Raw genomic sequence first — 19,073 nt, 5'->3', positions numbered from 1 at the left:
CTCTACCACTACCTGAAGGGAGGCTGTAGCCAGGTGGGGGGTTGGTCTCTTCTCCCAAGCAACCAGCACCAGAACAAAAGGACACAGTCTCAAGCTGCACCAGGGGAAGTTCAGGCTTGAGGTGAGAAGAAAGTTCTTCACAAAAAGAGTTATTTGCCTTTGGAATGTGCTGCCCAGGGAGGTGGTGGAGTCACCATCCCTGGAGGTGTTCACAAAAGGACTGGAGGTGGCACTTGGCACCACAGTTTAGTTAGTCCTGAGGTGTTGGGTGATAGGTTGGACTTGATGATCCCTGAGGTCTTTTCCAACCTTACTGATTCTGTGATTAACGTGAAGCACGACTTGCTGAGTAATGACCGAAACCCTGAGTGACGTTTTGACAAGATTTTATTGTGAAACATTGCATTTAGAAAAGGTACAAAATGTCAACAGTTGGATGTGTGCCAGTACAGTATTTCAACAGTCTATACAAGTGGACAGCTGAACAGCTTCACCGCAGAAGGCGTGGTTAGACAGACCATCTAACGGAGGGGGGAGGGAGGGGGGCCGCAATATTCACAGGCTTCAAATACATAAATAACTTGAGCCAAAGTGGCCATTACTGCTCAATGCTATTGACATCTGGAAACAGGCTAAAAAGCACAATACAGTACAACAATCTCCTTGCAGACCCACATTTAAAGAACATCAGTTTGTTATGTCAATCACCTACAGCTCCCGGAGGCTACCTTCAGGACCGTGATTGGGCTGGCTAATGTACAACTCTCACCAAGAAAAAAGTTCCTGTTAAAAGATGAGATCACTGAAGGAAAAACCTGCAGGGTTTTAATTAGAGCTACACATCATGATGCCCCTACACATTTTTTGAGACTTGGGATTTATCAAGTCAGTTGCTTCCAATAGAAAACTTCAGTCTGTTCCTTTCAAATGCCCTGACTGCAGGTTGAACGGGTATCTTTAAGTGGTCTTGGTTCAAGCATGTCAACTTGCTGTGCACTCCCATTGTTTTAAAACCAATTTCACCACCCAAGGGTGGTGGAAGGAAAAAAAGAAAAAGCATTATCAAACTGCTAACACTGAATTCATGGAAGTCACACATTTGTAGACTAATAAAAGCAACCCCAAAACATCCTTGAAGGACAGCAGCATTCTCTGCCCCAGTTTAGCAGTTTCAAAGAAGAGCCTTTATAAACATACAAAGTTGATTTTTAGTGTCTGGAAATGCACATACACCACATGAAACAGCTTGATTTATTTTTGGTCAGATTATTCAGTAGTCTGTCACTGCTGAAATCTCTTTGAACTACTGCAAAGGTGTTCACAGTTCAGTACACGGGTGGACAGCCACGGAACCTGAGATGGGGGCTGGACTAGATGACCTTTGGAAGTCCCTTATGACCCAGACTATTATATGATTTTACTTCTTTAATTAAAAAGGTGTGTAGCTTATTCTACACAATTAATCTTACTGAAATATAAGCAGGTACCCTGTTACCAATTGGTACCCAGAGGGGAACTAATTCGTTGCTTGCACAGCTCTACTTTGCGCCGACTTTTAACTTCCTTTCCTGAACAGAGACCTTGGGGTACACCAAGTTCAATTTAATTGAAACTTCTGGATACCACTAATGTCCATTAGGAGCAGAGCTAAACTTAAAACTGATGTCATTTAGAATCAAAATCCACCCAGAACATTAAAACAACTCACCCTCTGGTACCACAGCCACTTCCTCCACTAACTTCAAGGCTGTTAGTTTTGGCTACGCTTATTGTGCATCTTTACTAGGGGATGAAAAAGATCCTCTTGCAATTGGTCAAAAAGGATCCCCATGAGTTACAACTAAGTACAAAAAATAATCAGACAATGGGGAGCAACCTGGTGAAAAACACCAACCTGTTGAGTGTGTATCACTGAGGATGTAACATTGGGAGCACACTGTCTGCTATGGAATTCAAACTAGCGCTGTGCCCAACGGGGGGAAAACACACCAATAAACCACTCAGCTCCAGTGCTGCAAACAACCAGCTTGTTTTCCCTCCAGGAAGTGGTTGGCATGAGCAGCACCAATAAAACTCTACAACCTCACAGACACAAGCTACAAAGGTTATCCTAAAGCCAATTACTCACTGTCCATCCGTTAGCTAGCACTTAACGCCGCTCCGAAGCGCCGCGCGAGCCGCTTTTGATCTTTGTTTCAGGTTCCTCTGTACACACATTTATATTTACAGCAGACATTTATTAAACATGATTTTAAAACATTAAAAAAAAAAACCAAAACCCCAAACCCCTTATGTACAAAATACCAACATTCCTATAAATAAACAGTTGGAGAAAGGCACTTGCAAGAAAAAAAATCTACAGTAAAATCTTACAAAAAGAAACACCCACACCCCCCCCAAATGCTGCCTCTGTACAATAGATAAATCTGTCAGGAAGTCCCTAGCACAAGAATGTAAAACACTAATTACTGGTGATAACTAAGAAGAGAACTGTTACAGTTGTATTTACACATCCATATATGCCTTTGTTGGGGGTTTTGTTTTTGACTCTTTAGTTTCACTGGAGGAGAGCACCATGATTTCCATCGTCTTTTTCAATACAAAGCACGACGGCGTTTGCCGGGAAAGCAGCGCCCAGCGTTGCTGCCCGTCCATAAACTGTTGGCTGACATCAGTGTAGTTTAAAAGACTTGGGTGGCTGCCTTGTAAAAAAGTACACCTGGCTTGTTATTGCATGTTGTCCTTTTTTTTAGAGAGAACGCTGCTGTGGCGTTCTCTATGCAACTGTTGTAAATACTATTGCTGGCAAAAAGTTTCCAGTATCAAAAAAATAGAAACGCCCTTCAAGCCAGTTGAAGTATTTCATCTGAACAGTTAACTAAAAACAAAACAAAAACAAAAAAAAGCTGCATCTTAATTATAAAAAACATGTAGGAAACATGCCAACCAATCTGGTGTGCAAAAATAGTTCTTTTCCACTACACAGGATTTTAAGGGCTCCACAGAATTACTCGAAGTCGCGCTGAGTAGCAAACCTCATCCACAACCAGTTCCTCAAGGAGATGTCAGTACACTCCCACTTTTATCAAACTTTTTACCCTTTGACAATGCTGCAACCTGTTTGAGCAGTTCTCTGTTTTTGGCCTGCAACACAGATTAAAAAAAAGAACACCAAAGTTTTACAAGTTACATAGAATAAACCAAACCAGGTTGGAAGAGACCTTCAAGATCATCGCGTCCAACCCACCAACCAATCCAACCCACCTAAACAACTAACCCATGGCACCAAGCACCCCAGCAAGTCTCCTCCTGAACACCTCCAATGATGGTGACTCCACCACCTCCCCAGGCAGCCCATTCCAAAGGCCAGTCACTCTCTCTGTATAGAACCTCTTCATAACAACCAACCTAAACCTCCCCTGGTGCAGCCTGAGACTGTGTCCTCTTGTTCTGGTGCTGGCTGCCTGAGAGAAGAGACCAACCTCTGCCTGTCTACAACCTCCCTTCAGGTAGTTGTAGAGAGCAATAAGATCACCCCCAAGTCTCCTCCTCTTCTCCAGGCTAAGCAGCCCCAGCTCCCTCAAGTCTATCCTCATAGGGCTTTGTTGCCCTTCTCTGGACACCTTCTAGCAACTCAACCTCCTTCCTAAACTGAGGGGGCCAGGACTGGACACAGGACTCGAGGTGTGGCCTAACCAGTGCAGTGTACAGGGGCACAATGACCTCCCTGCTCCTGCTGGCCACACTGTTCCTGATGCAGGCCAGGATGCCATTGGCCCTCTTGGCTGCCTGGCCACACTGCAGGCTCATGTTCAGCCTACCATCAACCAGTACCCCCAGGTCCTTCTCCACCTAGCTGCTCTCCAGCCACTCTGACCCCAGCCTGTAGCTCTGCATGGGGTTGTTGTGGCCAATGTGCAGAACCTGGCACTTGGATGTGTTCAATCTCCTGCCCTTGATCTCTGCCCATCTGTCCAGCCTGTCGAGGTCCCTCTGCAGAGCCTCTCTACCCTCCAGCAGATCAACTCCTGCCCCCAGCTTGGTGTCGTCAGCAAATTTACTGATGATGGACTCAATGCCCTCATCCAGATCATCAATAAAGATGTTAAAGAGCACAGGGCCCAGCACTGATCCCTGGGGGACTCCACTACTGACTGGTCACCAGCTGGATGTGGCACCATTCACCACCACTCTCTGGGCTCGACCCTCCAGCCAGTTCCTAACCCAATGCAGTGTGCTCCTGTCCAAGCTATGGGCTGACAGCTTGGCCAGTTACTAAAATGTCTCAGGGAGTGTCATGCACTGCTTTCCCATGGCACCTATGAAACAGGGTCTCAGAATGCATACAGTGAGACTATTCAATGAAGCTAACAATGACTTTTATATGCTTTTTGATATGCACAGAAAAGATAAACACATGTCCTCTACTGCAACATTTAGCACCTGAGGTATCTGTTCAGTCTGCAATTTGTCAGGCAACTAATTCAGGCTTTCTTCCTTTGTCAGGCAACTAATTCAGGCTTTCTTCCTGGCAGTTGTGTCTGCCCTGCTCTAGTCATGAGGTCTGTGGTGACAGGTTGGACTCGATCTTTGAGGTCTCTTCCAACCTTAGTGATACTGAATACTGAATAAATATGCTTTAGCTGTCAATTATGTTAAGGCTGAGCCCTTAAGTAAGGGCCCTTAAATAAGGTTAACAGCACACTGACAACTGATTAAATAGCTGAGAACAGACACAAAATTCTAACATAACCTTTGAGAAAGCTTGCCTCTAGCTCCTGAAGTTAGAAAGCAATTCTTACAGTGAATTTAATTCATATGGAGACTATCAACTGCAGACCTGCTGTACCCTGCATCTGAACTGAAACATGGTGAGGTACTACATCATTGCTGTGAGTGAAGAGCACGAATGCATAAGTCTATCTGAAGTATTTCTCAAGTACTGATAAGCAATTACTCACCTGCAACTGTTCCACAGTTTCCTTATGAGCTTTCTCCATACTGTTCATCTTTGTCCTCAAGTTAGACTCCTGGTACTGGAAGTCTGCCTTCAGTTCTGTCAACTGAAAACACAAATCCATACTATGATTTAGACTGTTCTAGCATCCCCCTCTAATCAATCAGTAGAATCTTTATGGAAGCCTCAGGAATCTCAGGAAACACTGCTTATTCACTATTGCAATACTGACAGCTTAGTGCTTGAGAAGTAGTTCAAAAAGTACTCAGGTGTCTCTCATATGGAGGAAACAACTCTTACTTCTCTAATCATATTGTTCACTTGGGATTTTGTATAAAGGTTAATCCTCAACAGAACCAAAACTTCCAAATGCAGGACTAATGGTTTATATTCTTAGCTGCTCTTTCAGCTGTGAGATACTGATCACTATCTCCAGTTATAATGTATGGTAACATGTGAAAAATCTCCCCTACAAAGACAAGAGAGAAGATTCCTTTGTGTCGTTTTATGCTACTGTTTGTCCTAAACAGAAGTAGTACATTCCAGAGTTTCACTGCTTCTCAAGCCACAATAATGAATTGTTATTAGAAGTGTGTCATTAATATGATGTAATTCTGAGTCTGTAGTATAGTATTGCTGTCACTGGGGCTCTCCTGAGACAGGCAGAGATCCAGATGGCATGCAGCAAGGCAGGTGTTCCTGCACCGTGATACATGCTCTTATCCAAGCGGCAGGTGCTGCTTCTGTTAAGTGTGTGCAGCTGTGTGAACAACTAACAGCTTGCTTTGCATAGACAGAAGGTTCATCTATCTCCTCTTTAAAATGTTTTGCTCCTCAAAACATCCCAGGTTCACCTGGCTATTCTGAACTTCTCTGGTCAATGTGGATTTACCAAGAAGCGAAGTCTCTTTGCTAGCGAGGAAGCCCACTTATAACAACCCACACCACACGTTCCTCAAACGAATACCAACACTGCTACTACCAACCTCATGGTGTGTCACATCACATGCAGGGAAACAAGGCATTCAAAAGAACTGTCAAATCAAACAGTCCCAATAGGCAGCTCTCTTGGTACAAGGATGTATACCCTTCACTGTACACAGCCTGCTGCTCAACACATGAGCTTACGGCTGCTGTACAGGATCCCCTAGAATTTACAAAACCACATACTGCAAACTAAGTATTAAAAAGGAATGGAATGGGATTGTTTAGCCTGGAGAAGAGGAGGCTCAGGGGTGACCTCGTTGCCCTCTACAACTACCTGAAAGGAGGTTGTAGCCAGGAAGGGGTTGGTCTCTTCTCCCAGGCAACCAGCACCAGAACATGAGGACACAGTCTCAAGCTGTGCCAGGGGAGGTTTAGACTCGAGGTGAGGAGAAAGTTCTTCACTGAGCGATTCGTCATTGGAATGTGCTGCCCAGGGAGGTGGTGGAGTCACCATCCCTGGAGGTGTTCAAGAGGAGACTGGACGTGGCACTTGGTGCCATGGTCTAGTCATGGGGTCAGTGTTGATAGGTTGGACTTGATGATCCTCGAGGTCTCTTCCAACCTTAGTTATACTGTGATACTGTGGAATGGAATAAACCAGGTTGGAAAAGACCTTTGAGATCATCGAGTCCAACCTTTCACCCAATACCATCTAATCAACTAAACCATGGCACCAAGCACCCCATGCAGTCTCTTCCTAAACCCCTCCAGTGATGGTGACTCCACCACCTCCCTGGGCAGCACATTCCAATGGCTAATCACTCTTTCTATGAAGAACTTCCTCCTAACATCCAGCCTAAACCTCCCCTGATGCAGCTTGAGACTGTGTCCTCTTGTTCTGGTGCTGGCTGCCTGGGAGAAGAGACCAGCCCCTCACCTGTCTACAACCTCCCTTCAGGTAGTTGTAGACAGCAATAAGGTCTAAAGGCCAAGTGGTAGTACTGTGCCACAGTAATGTGCAACTAGATGAGCAAACATCACCTGTGAACGCTCAGCAACTTGCGGTCCCTTCTTAACGATCAAGTCTCAGGGTCCTACAGTACTATCTTGGTATCTCATTAATAGTTTGTCTAGAAAGTGAAACATGTCTGATACTGCAAACAGTATGTAGTAGTAATAACATGGCTGAGATCCTGATTCACAACAAAAGATAATGAATGAGGACTGTCTGTACAGCTGGTGTAGTGGTTGGGTTTTATTATCGTATGCTACACAGTTCACAAAGTTTCCTTTGGAGTGCTCCCAAGTGTTCAAATACTGCTCATACACAACACCTGGGACAAGATCCCAACAGGAAACTCCCACAGGCCTGGCTCAGACTTTTATCTCAGTACAGAGTCTTCACTTTTACTATCTTACAGAAACAACAGAAAAGGCTGCAGTGCCTTTATTTGTTGTACATGTTTGAGCCGTGCAAACACTGGGCAACGGGTTCAGCTTTTCTTCCCCATGCAGCAGCTGAAGAAAGTAAGTGACACTCTGAAAATGAGTAGCTAATGCCTGAAGGAGCCTTTAAGTTCAAAGAATTTTGAGGTCAAATATTTTTAGCAGTGGGGATTACTAAACTAGATGCTTTTCCTATGGAAAAAACACACAGCAAGTTACTGCAGTGGTTATGAAGTAGGTGATCTCCTTACCTATCCTTTTTGTTAGCTTTGCCCAGGAGATCAGATACAGAGGTAAGTGAATTTCATCCTGACTCATGATCTTCTACTGGCTTTGTAAGAGATCAGGGCCTTACTCTCTGTCCTTTGCAGAAAAATACCTAAAGAGACTCCATAGCAGACTGTTCATCTCTTTTACACTAACCACTTAAAGGCATGAAATTGCAAGTACTACCAACACAAAGTGCACTGTAACAGTGATACAAATGAAAAGAGGTTCAATATTCTTGACATAACATATTCAGGTAGTGATAGGACTAGGGGGAATGGAATGAAGCTGGAGGTGGGGAGATTCAGGCTGGATGTGAGGAGGAGGTTCTTCACCATGAGAGTGGTGAAGCCCTGGAATGGGTTGTCCAGGGAGGTGGTTGGGGCCCCATCCCTGGAGGTGTTTAAGCCCAGGCTGGCTGAGGCTCTGGCCAGGCTGATCTAGTGTGGGGTGTCCCTGCCCATGGCAGGGGGGTTGGAACTAGATGATCCTTGTGGTCCCTTCCAACTCTGACTCATACTATGAACTGTAGAAATGAAGATACTGAAGTATGATTTAAAAGTGGAAGCATTTTCCTTTCAGGATCAGTGAGCCTTTCTTAGCTATTGATCTTCCAATGAACCACCACACATCTACAGTGAAAACTTCAATTGAAAAAAATACAGTAAGTTTGCAGTGTAATTCCATAACCTACTCAACCCTGGACATTCCAGAGCCACCATTACAGTGTCTTAAAAGCATCTAGTTAATCAGATGGCAGAAAAAAAAGCTTTGCTCTGCCTTTATTAGAGCTTTTTATGTATTTCTAATTATTTCTCTCTTCTTATTAGTCATTAGGTTGTTTGAAGGGTAGATCTCAGGTAGAAGTTTCACTGCTGCCATCTGGGTCTATTTAGCTTAACTTTTGTTGACTGCCAGGCATCTAATCCAAACTAGTATCTGGCTATCCACAAAGACTCAATAACCTGCCCTACAGACATGCTGTTCATCTTTCTAAAACCCAAAATACTTGTCATACCCTGCACATGTAAATTTGGACACTCATTCAATGATGGCTACAGCTGCTGTAGTTTAAAACTACACAAAAACTATGCTGAGAACAAAATCATTACTACTCTTTACCCTCACTTACCTTGTGTGTCCATCAGCCTATGTAGGTGTCTAGGATCTTAGCTATGACTCCATTTGGAGTATGTAAACTGCAAACCACTGCCTGGCATTTTATCCATCACCTGTGGCACAAGGCCCTAGTAACAGTGAAGCAGATAGATGGTTTCCAAGTGTCTGAACTGAGGCAAGATGAATCCCTCTTTGACACAGAGCTCCAAGTCCCAGAACTGTGTTCTGTGGCATTGTTTTAACAAAGCATAGAATCATAGAATTGTTTTGGTTGGAAAAGACCTTTAAGATCATTGAGACCAACCATTATCTAACTCTGCCAAGTCTGATGCTAAACCAGGTCCCTTGTGGCCAAGAAGGCCAACACCATCCTGGGGTGTATTAGAAGGGGTGTGGTCAGTAGGTTGAGAGAGGTTTTCCTCCCCCTCTACTCTGCCCTGGTGAGGCTGCATCCAGGCCCCTGAGTTCAGGAAGGACCTCAGGGAACTGCTTGAAAGAGTCCAGCCCTGAGCCACAAAAAAGATTAAGGGAGTGGAACATCTTCCTTACAAGGAGAGGCTGAGGGAGCCAAGGCGCTTCAGCTTGGAGAAAAGGAGACTAAGGGGTGACCTCATTAATGTTTATAAATGTGCAAAGGGTGAGTTCTGAGAGGATGCAGTCAGGCTGTGCTCAGTGATGCCCAATGACAGGACTAAGGGCAGCAGGTGGAGGTTGAGACAGAGGAAGTTCCATGGAAACATGAGGAAAAATGTTTTCCCTGTGAGGGAATACTGGAACAGGCTACCCAGGGGGGTTGTGGAGTCTACCTCTCTGGAGATACTCAAGACCTGCCTGGATGTGTTCCTGTGTGACCTGGTACAGGTGGTCCTGCTCTGGCAGGAGGGTTGGACTGGATGATCTTTGAGGTCCCTTCCAGCCCCTAACATTCTGTGATGAATATTTGTCTTCTGTGACTTGTCCTTTACAAGGTACAACCTGATGACTCGCCATGTAAAATACAATTGTGTCTGATTTTAGTGGGTTCCCCCCCACCCCTCACCATTTTGACACTGCTAGGAGTCTACAAAATAGAAAGCAAAATGACCAGGTTCTCACTAAGCAGGTGCAACTTTTACCTTTTTATCCTTCTCTAAAATAGTCTGATCCCTTTGCTGCAGGAGACGTTTCAGTGACATCACTTCTTCTTTCAGCTGACTTATGAGGACAAAGTTGTCGGTTCCTCCACTGTCTGCTGACTGATTTATAGAGCTACTAAAAAATAAGAAACACTAGTTAGTTACAACACCAGGAGGAGAAAGCTCTTTTATTTTTCAATTTCCAATTGGATAATTAAGCCCACAAACATCCTTAAGGACTAAGGCAAAAAAAGTATGTACCTGACAGAAATGGATGCAACTGGCAAATTACCTTACTAATGGCACACATTACATACACCTGCAGAAATATAATTAAGTATTAGCTTGGAGGGGGACAAATACCTTCTGACTGAAGCAGCCACTTTTACTTTTATTCCAACTTTTTGGCCAGAGACAGAATAAAGATTCAGTGTCCCACGTTAAGGTGCAAAAGACTTCTACTTCTCTAGCTTGAAGTAGCAGGTTCAACCCTGTCCCTAATTGACCAAACACCCATGTCAGGGAATTTCCTTGGATAATTTTGTTGTCTCATAGATAAGTTTTATTCAGTTTTGGCCCAAACAGCTTAAAAGCAGGAAAACAGTGCCAGTTTTCTGCAAATAATTAAGTTTACTGTCAGCACTCAGATGCCACCCAATAATCGTGTCAAGACAGTATTTTCACCTCCCTCGTTCCTCAGACACAAAACAAACTGGCCACAAATAAGAGCTCTACTTGGGTGAAATGGCTCAGCTTTACAGAAATGGAACTTTACCTATCTCCATTTGATGGCTTGGATTCCAGTTTGGGTTTTTTCTTTGGAGTTTCATTCTGAATAGCTGCAGTGGATTTATGGCTGAAATCAAACAAAATGTAAACCTAAAGCCTCATGCTATATACCTCTCTAATAAAGCCAATCACATCCTGGGCTGCAGCAAGAGAAGTGTGGCCAGCAGGGCAAAGGAGGTGATTCTCCCCCTCTGCTCAGCTCTGGTCAGACCCCACCTGGAGTACTGCCTCCAGTTCTGGAGCCCCTATTACAAGAGGGATCTGGAAGTGCTGGAAGGTGTCCAGAGAAGGGCCACGAGGATGATCAGAGGGCTGGAGCACCTCTCCTGTGAGGACAGACTGAAGGAGTTGGGGCTGTTCAGTCTGGAGAAGAGAAAGCTCCCAGGTGACCTCATTGTGGCCTTCCAGTATCTGAAGGGGGCCTACAGGAAGGCTGGGGAGGGACTGCTCAGGATCTCAGGGAGTGATAGGACTAGGGGGAATGGAATGAAGCTGGAGGTGGGGAGATTCAGGCTGGAGGTGAGGAGGAAGTTCTTCCCCATGAGAGTGGTGAAGCCCTGGAATGGGTTGTCCAGGGAGGTGGTTGAGGCCCTGTCCCTGGAGGTGTTTAACCCCAGGCTGGCTGAGGCTGTGGCCAGGCTGATCTAGTGTGGGGTGTCCCTGCCCATGGCAGGGGGGTTGGAACTAGATGATCCTTGTGGTCCCTTCCAACCCTGACTGATACTATGAAACTATGAATATCACCATTTGCTACATGCAAAACAACTAACTCATGCTCCTAGCTGCCATGCTAGAGACTAGCCAGAAATGCAAGGGAAAAACAAACAAAAAAGGGGAAAAAAAGAAATAAAAAAACCCCAGAGTCCTTGAAATGCACACTTCAAAATAAATTAAAAGGAAATTAATAAATAACAGATTTACCTCTGTTTCCATAGTCCCTGATCTTGTTCTGGACTCAGACTGCTGATTCTGAAATGTGTGAAATGCACTTGGTTAAGTGACCAAACAGATCATTAATTCCACATTTACCTGAATGGTTTATGTAACTTGATAAAATTCTACACTGTTTTTTGTACTTAGGAAAGTTACCAGCTATGAAATGTCAACTGACAGTTGTATTATCTGCTGTATTTGTGACCACTCTTTACTATCTCAGAATGCTACAAAAGTATCTCTTGCTTAAATGTTTACAATATTGTAAGACACAAGGGATAGACTTCAAGACTGATGGCTAAACCTTTTTGTTGTTACCTCCCAAGTTGGTCTAAAGCAGCATTGCAGGGACTCCCATATGGCCACATAAACAGAGAAGGGTGACAAAGTTGGTGAGGGGTTTGGAACACAAGCCCTATGAGAGACTGAGGGAGCTGGGGCTGCTTAGCCTGGAGAGGAGGAGACTCAGGGGTGACCTTCTGGCTCTCTACAACTACCTTAAAGGAGGTTGTAGACAGGCAGAGGTTGGTCTCTTCTCCCAGGCAGCCAGCACCAGAACAAGAGGACACAGTCTCAAGCTGCACCAGGGGAGGTTTAGGCTGGAGGTTAGGAAGAAGTTTTATACAGAGAGAGTGATTGCCCCTTGGAATGGGCTGCCCAGGGAGGTGGTGGAGTCACCATCCCTCGAGGCGTTCAGGAGGAGACTTGATAGGGTGCTTGGCTGCATGGTTTAGTTGATTAGGTGGTGTTGGATAATAGGTTGGATGTGATGATCTTGAAGGTCTCTTCCAACCTGGTCTTTTCTATTCTATTTCTATTCTATTTACATGCATGAAGTGCTTATGTAGTGCCCTAAGAGCAAATTTAACTTTTGGGTCCCAGAAAACAATTGCTTTTGAGGTTTGAACCTTTGTTTTCAATAAGTTCACATGCAACTAATAAATACCATTGCTACAGGAAGAGCAGAATGTAGACAACTGCAGGGAATGAAATACTTCCATCTGCATTTCTACCTCATTGTCTCATCTTTACACTAACTGAAATGGACAGGGAGAAAGCGGTGTATTTATTGCATCAGAAGCATTGGAGCCATGGCTGCCTACAGAAAAAAAGGTGTTGAACCAGGAACATTGTGATTTGTAAGGAGATTTGCTTACTTTTATAAATCATAAGTGTATTAGAAGCTCTACTCTGTAGCAAAGCTTTCACTTTTTCATTTAATCCTTACTGCATCTCTGCCACATGCTATAAAATAGATCCAGCCTGTCATAACTTGATTTTCAGCAGATTTGAGAGGACAGGACCAGTGCAATAACTCTCTGCATGACAAGAACAGTTTTCTTCTTCAAATTGCTAGAAAACCCAAATGTTATTTTTCTCCTTTTACTTTGGTTTTTACAGCATTGCTGGGGGGGTTCAAGAGGGGATTGGATGTAGCACTTGGTCCCATGGTCTAGTCATGAGGTCTGAGGTTAGACTCGATCTTTGAGGTCTTTTCCAACCTTAGTGATACTGTGATTCTCTTCTCCTCATTTCCAGCTTATTTTAATACTATCTTGAAGCCATGCTTAGCTGGGTAAATTTCAGTCTAAATGGAAAATCATAAGCACCAGAAAAATGAGACTTAGAAAGTGTTTGTGTCTGTGGCCAGGGTCAGTACCATGGGTGGCTGCATTATCTGCCATCCAACACAAGTAGTTAAACAAGCAGTTCCAAAGATATGCTGCCATAAGCCTACCAATAAAAATAAGGATCAGGACAACTATTACACTGGCATAAAACCCAAATAAATTCTGGGATTCACAACTAAAGAAACTGGGTATGAACTTCAAAGTTGGCACACTGCATATGCCATGGCTAGAGATGGCAGGCTGAGAAGGTGCAGGAGATTAGCCAAAATGGTGTGAAATGTTGCCCCAGTGCCAGTAACTGAACCAACTGTGCATGGCTGTGATGCAGACATAGGAAAACAACAAACTACCTATTCCAGTGAGCTTTAACTACAAAAGCTACAAAAAAGAGATATGAATTGGTCCTTGACTGAGGGTAATCCCTAAACCATTGCTTCTGCTTCTCATTTAACCACAAGTATGTGTGGACAACCAAGTCGGGGTGAAGTCAGGGTGGGGATTCTGAGCAGAGAGTCCATTCTCACCACTACCTTGCAGCTTTCAACCCACAATGCATGCACATAAGACAGCAGCTACCACAGAGCAGCCACTGCTTGGAGAACCAAATTCAACTTTACTGCTCAGTAGCTTGTTGCTGTAGCCATGCTATGGATTCTGCTGGAGGGTAGAGAGGCTCTGCAGAGAGACCTCGACAGGCTGGACAGATGGGCAGAGGCCAAGGGCAGGAGATTGAACACATCCAAGTGCCAGGTTCTGCACATTGGCCACAACAACCCCATGTAGTGCTACAGGCTGGGGTCAGAGTGGCTGAGAGCAGCCAGGCAGAGAGGGACCTGGGGGTGCTGGTTGATGATAGACTGAACATGAGCCTGCAGTGTGCCCAGGCAGCCAGGAGGGTCAATGGCATCCTGGCCTGCATCAGGAACAGTGTGGCCAGCAGGAGCAGGGAGGTCATTCTGCCCCTGTACACTGCACTGGTTAGGCCACACCTTGAGTCCTGTGTCCAGTTCTGGGCCCCTCAGTTTAGGAAGGAGGTTGACTTGCTGGAGCATGTCCAGAGAAGGGCAACAAAGTTGGTGAAGGGCTTGGAACACAGCCCTGTGAGGAGAGGCTGAGGGAGCTGGGGTTGCTTAGCCTGGAGAGGAGGAGACTCAGGGGTGACCTTATTGCTGTCTACAACTACCTGAAGGGAGGTTGTAGACAGGCGGAGGCTGGTCTCTTCTCCCAGTCAACCAGCACCAGAACAAGAGGACACAGTCTCAGGCTGCACCAGGGGAGGTTTAGGCTGGAGGTCAGGAGGAAGTGATTGCCCATTGGAATGTGCTGCCTGGGGAGGTGGTGGAGTCACCATCACTGGAGGTGTTCAGGAGGAGACTTGACAGGGTGCTTGGTTGCATGGTTTAGTTGATTAGGTGGTGTTGGATGATAGGTTGGATGCGATGATCTTGAAGGTCTCTTCCAACCTGGTCTATTCTATTCTATATTCTATTTTCCAGGCTCACTACTAATTTTGACATTGACCACTTTGCTGGCTACCAAGAACTTAAGCTTTTAGCAGACTTTCTCTTCATGCAAACTGTACGAACACAGGGATTCTGATGGAATAAAAACATTCTACTGCTGCTTCTGGTATCTCTGTACTGACAGAACACAGAAGAGGAACCAACAGCTACTTCAATTTCTGAAATACTCACTTATGATGACTGCTGCTGTGACGATGGTGGTGGTGGTGGTGATGGTGGTGGTGTTTTGAATGATGCTGGTCTTTCTCAGTGAGAGACGAGGATGAGGAGTTAGAATGCGAAGATCCTAGGCTCTTCCTCTGCTCTTTTGTCTTCTGTAGCACTCTCTTGTAAGACAGTGTGCAGAGCCAACACAGCAACTTTCCATCAACCTTTGGGGAAATAATTCACAGCAGGTTTTTCCAAGTGTAAGTCACACTATAAAGACATCCTTCAATATCTCTAAGTCTTTGTTTCACTTCATCTGTTATCTCTGGGGACAATCCAGACATCTCTGGTATGAGGCAACATGACCATTCTCTCCAACATGCACACACCATCTTTGAGCAGAGTGAATCTTATGCCATCTAGTTTTGTACTTTAAAGTTAGTAAAGATTGCACTTGCTCTGTATTACAGAAGTGACAACAATTTCTTAAAGACACAAATAGCTTTTAGGTTAAGTACCACGTACCCTCTCTGAAACCATCTATTCCAGGCAGAATCAAGATGTCCTGCCAACATTTGACTTATCAAGCAAAATCTTCTGTAAAACCTGCATCATTCTCAGGTTCAGGCAAAAGGCTTGTGAGGTAATTTCCTCAGCACTTTCTGGAAGGAGAAGGTGGCACTCACCAAAGCTATCTGAGAAACCAGAATGCAAAGGGCTGCCCAGAGCAGTCTGCCTCTCTGGTGCTGCGCTTTCAGGAAAGGCAGGCAAGTCAGAAGAGGTGACATGACAGATTCAAGCTACAGGCATGAAAAAGATGCCACAGAAAGGAGGTAAAAAAACCCCAAAACCAAACCAAACCAACAACAAAACCATCAAAGCACCAGCAAACGTTCAGCTGCTTAACCTCTGCTCTTAGTAGCTATCACAGTATCAAGTTGTGAGGTTTAATTCAAGTACTGTAAAGGACAGAACCACAACTTTAATCTAGTATTAGTGAACCTAAGGCACATTCCTGTTAATCACTCTCTTATGAAGAAGGAATGCTGCCTGTCCTCTGCAGCTGTGGAACAAAGCCTACCTTCCTCCTTCCCTCCTCCTTCCGATCAAAAGCACACTGCTGCTTGCACTGTTCGCAGGTCTGCGGCGGGCCGTACTTCTTCTCCGAGTTGGTGCAACGCTGGCATTTGGTGCCAATAAATGCTGCAATAATGTTACAATACTGACAAGGCTTGGGCTGAAAAACAGGCAAGTTGAACTGAAGTTAATACATTTACAGGATCACTAAAGAACACAAGTATTTCAAACCACACAAGGATGCTCCTAAAGCAGGAAGGTTTCATATCTTAACTATCCTAAAGAATCTTTCTCCTACAATTTGTGTCTTCAGGAGTAAACCTTTCCCCTAAAATGATGCTCCTTCAATGGTCAGAGCCTGGGCTTCCCATGAAAACCCAGACACATACTCAGTGAAACACAAACTTGCTTTGTAAAAATTATAATGACACTTTCTCTCTGTGTTACTGCATTACTAAAGAAGTTACCTAAACTTTAGCAGAAGAGTAATCAAGAAATTTCTTGGGACTGGAAGTGTAATGAAAAGCAATTTTCTGAAGACATCCCCCTGCAGACATCCCTTGCAATACTCACAGATTTGATAACACCACAGCTTCAAGATTAGCAACCTAATCTCTGCCATTCTGCAGGAAACTCAAAAAACCCCCACCCCAAACACCATGAGGTTTGGTTATCAGGTTCTCTATCACTTAACTAGAATAATACGCTGCTGGAAAGTTGTTGTCAGCTTTCAAAGGTTAGAAAAGGCTTTATTAGCTTCAGTTCCACTTGATGATGAACTACTACATACCAACAGTTCTTACATTTCTCAAGTAAGTTGAGTTTCACCTAATATGCTTCATCATTAAGAGACAGTCTCAGGCTGTGCCAGGGGAAGTATAGGCTCGAGGTGAGGAGAAAGTTCTTCACTGAGGGAGTTGTTAGCCATTGGAATGTGCTGCCCAGGGAGGTGGTGGAGTCACCATCCCTGGAGGCGTTCAAGAGGAGATTGGACGTGGCACTTGGTGCCATGGTCTAGTCATGAGGTCTGTGGTGACAGGTTGGACTCGGTGATCCTTGAGGTCTCTTCCAACCTTAGCGATACTGTGATCATGAGGTGTTGGGTGACAAGTTGGACTTGATGATCTCTGGAGGTCTTTTTCCAACCTTACTGATTCTATGATTCTGTGTCAAGCATGTAGAAAACATGCACTTTTGTTTGACAGCATCACCTTGATACCCTCTGCAAACTACTATGTACAGAGTGCTCAGAGACAATGTGTATACTGAAAAAAATAGCAATGTTCCTAACAGAACCCAAGCTGAAATTCAGGATGGATAAAAAAATGCAATATAACATCATGAGGTCTTGGGTGACAGCTTGGACTTGATGATCTTTGAGGTCTCTTCCCCACCTTGTTGATTCTATGAATAAAGTTAACACTGACAAAAATCTTTCCTGCTCAACAGCTGAATGCTCATCAACATGCATTTAAAATTGTTAAGCCTTACATAACCCAGTGTGGTATTATTAGATTTGTACATTTACCTCTCATTCAAAACACAAGACAGCTAACTGTTTTTTTTCCTGCCAGCAAGTGTGCATTTATGAGACCATGCAAAGAATCACTTTACATGCAAGAGGTGAAATAACACTGGTTTTGCTATTAATAGCCACGTTGCAGTTAGTCATAGCCATTAAACTACATTCAACCACAACGCATGTCAATTTCACAGGAGAAACCCCAAACCACGAGTTGCCAGCAGTTTTCAGTCACCTTTCCCCAAACACCTTTTCCATCTTTACCCCTCTCCCCAAACCCGAGAAAAGACCAGAAGTTTAGCTCCAAACGAACTTGTTGCAACTTAAAACACAAGAGCTAAGAGCCTACTCACCGTTCCAAACTGCTTGACGTTTTGGGCACACTTCTTGCATATCGTATTAGTTTTGCTAAAGATAAAATTGCATAAGGTTGGAATTCAGCGACAAACACACACCTGGAAATTCTTTCCCATGCAACTACTGGCAAAGGCACATGCAAACACAGGCTGTGGCGAAAGCGGCTAACGGTAAGCGAACAACTAAGGCTGGGCTGCGTTTATGCGACCGGCTCGCAGCGCCGGGGCGGGCAGGTTATTTTAACTGCGCTTCTGCCCTCTTTACTGTCTCCGTCGGAGTGAATTTCCGCCGTCACGAGAGGTCATGCCTGTGGACCAGCTGTTCCCCCGCAGGTCCACCGACCGCCTGCCGGCAGGACTTCAGCGGGTCACGCACGGGGCGAGGCGGAACGCTCCCCTACCTCTCCTGCTGGAACTCCGACCGGCAATACGTGCATTTCACGATTGGGTGGGCGATCCGGCACTCCTGAGGGGAGAAGAGCGACGTTACTTCCCTTTGCCGGAGCCGCAAAACCCTCAAACCCGCCTCATCCCGCACTGCTCGGCCGGTGCCCCGCCAGGCGCTGCCCAAGGTGAGTCCCGCCGGCCAGCGTCTGCCTCCCCGCAACAGGGCCGCCGCCACCTCCCTCCGCTCCCCCGAGAAGCCAACAGCTGCGAGCGTCCCAACCCCGGCGAGGGGGGGGCCCGTCGCTGCGAGCGCTGCCCTGCGTCTCAGACCCCCGCGCCTCGCCTCGGCGCCGCCATACCTTGCACAGCTGCTGGCCCTGGGAGAGCTCCTCGAAGGGGTAGCGCTGGTTGCACTTAGTGCAGGCATAAAGAGCCGGGGCGGTCGCCGTGGCCGCCGCCGCCATCCGCGCCGCGGCCGGCGGGGCGGACACGGAGCGGGGGGCGAGGGAGGGGAAGAGGGAGGTGCCGGGGCGAGGGCCGGAGCGGCCGTCTGGGCCGCCGCCGAGGAGCCGCCGCGCCCCCTCCTCCTGCCGCCGCGCCTGAGAAGCGCGCCTGAGGAGCGCGCCCCGCCGCCGCCCTAGGCCCCGCGCCGAGCCCGCGCCGCTCAGCCGCGTCCCCCTTGTGTCGGTGTCGGCATCAGCGTCACCCCCGCGCCCCCCGCCCTTCCCTCCGCCCCGGGCTCGGGCTCCGGCGACAGCCAATCACCGCCTCGCGCCAAACCTGCCTTCAAAACTCGCCGCCCAATCACCGCCCCCGCTTCCCCCGCCGCCGCCAATCCTGCCGCGGGCGCCCTGCCCTGCGCTGGCTGATGATTGGA

The 19,073-nt window shown here is 46.0% G+C and overlaps 1 protein-coding gene across 4 annotated transcripts; it reads right to left on the bottom strand.

Annotated features, from left to right (window-relative positions):
- Nucleotides 1–376: 376 nt before the first annotated feature.
- On the bottom strand, nucleotides 377–18,883 carry FAM76B (family with sequence similarity 76 member B). 4 transcript variants are annotated; one of them, XM_068145403.1, is made up of 10 exons: nucleotides 18,556–18,883; nucleotides 18,211–18,275; nucleotides 17,807–17,861; nucleotides 15,936–16,091; nucleotides 14,879–15,078; nucleotides 11,542–11,589; nucleotides 10,607–10,687; nucleotides 9,832–9,967; nucleotides 4,962–5,063; nucleotides 377–3,144 (listed from the first exon to the last, which is right to left on the bottom strand). In XM_068145403.1, exons 1-10 carry the CDS (start codon nucleotides 18,658–18,660, stop codon nucleotides 3,055–3,057), a joined length of 1,038 nt encoding a protein of 345 aa, XP_068001504.1. In that variant the 5' UTR covers nucleotides 18,661–18,883; the 3' UTR covers nucleotides 377–3,054. The 4 variants fall into 4 exon arrangements, with proteins under 4 accessions (XP_068001504.1, XP_068001513.1, XP_068001522.1 ...); XM_068145412.1 differs by having other exon boundaries at nucleotides 9,832–9,964; XM_068145421.1 differs by lacking the exon at nucleotides 10,607–10,687.
- Between the last annotated feature and the right edge of the window lie 190 nt (nucleotides 18,884–19,073).

The sequence above is a fragment of the Melanerpes formicivorus genome, unplaced genomic scaffold, assembly GCF_026170545.1.
Source record: "Melanerpes formicivorus ecotype bairdi unplaced genomic scaffold, bMelFor1.0.p_v2 SCAF_1, whole genome shotgun sequence".
NCBI classification, from domain to species: Eukaryota; Metazoa; Chordata; class Aves; order Piciformes; family Picidae; genus Melanerpes; species Melanerpes formicivorus.
Note: the sequence above shows the minus strand (reverse complement) of the source record. Positions and strands in the feature narration are given on the sequence as shown.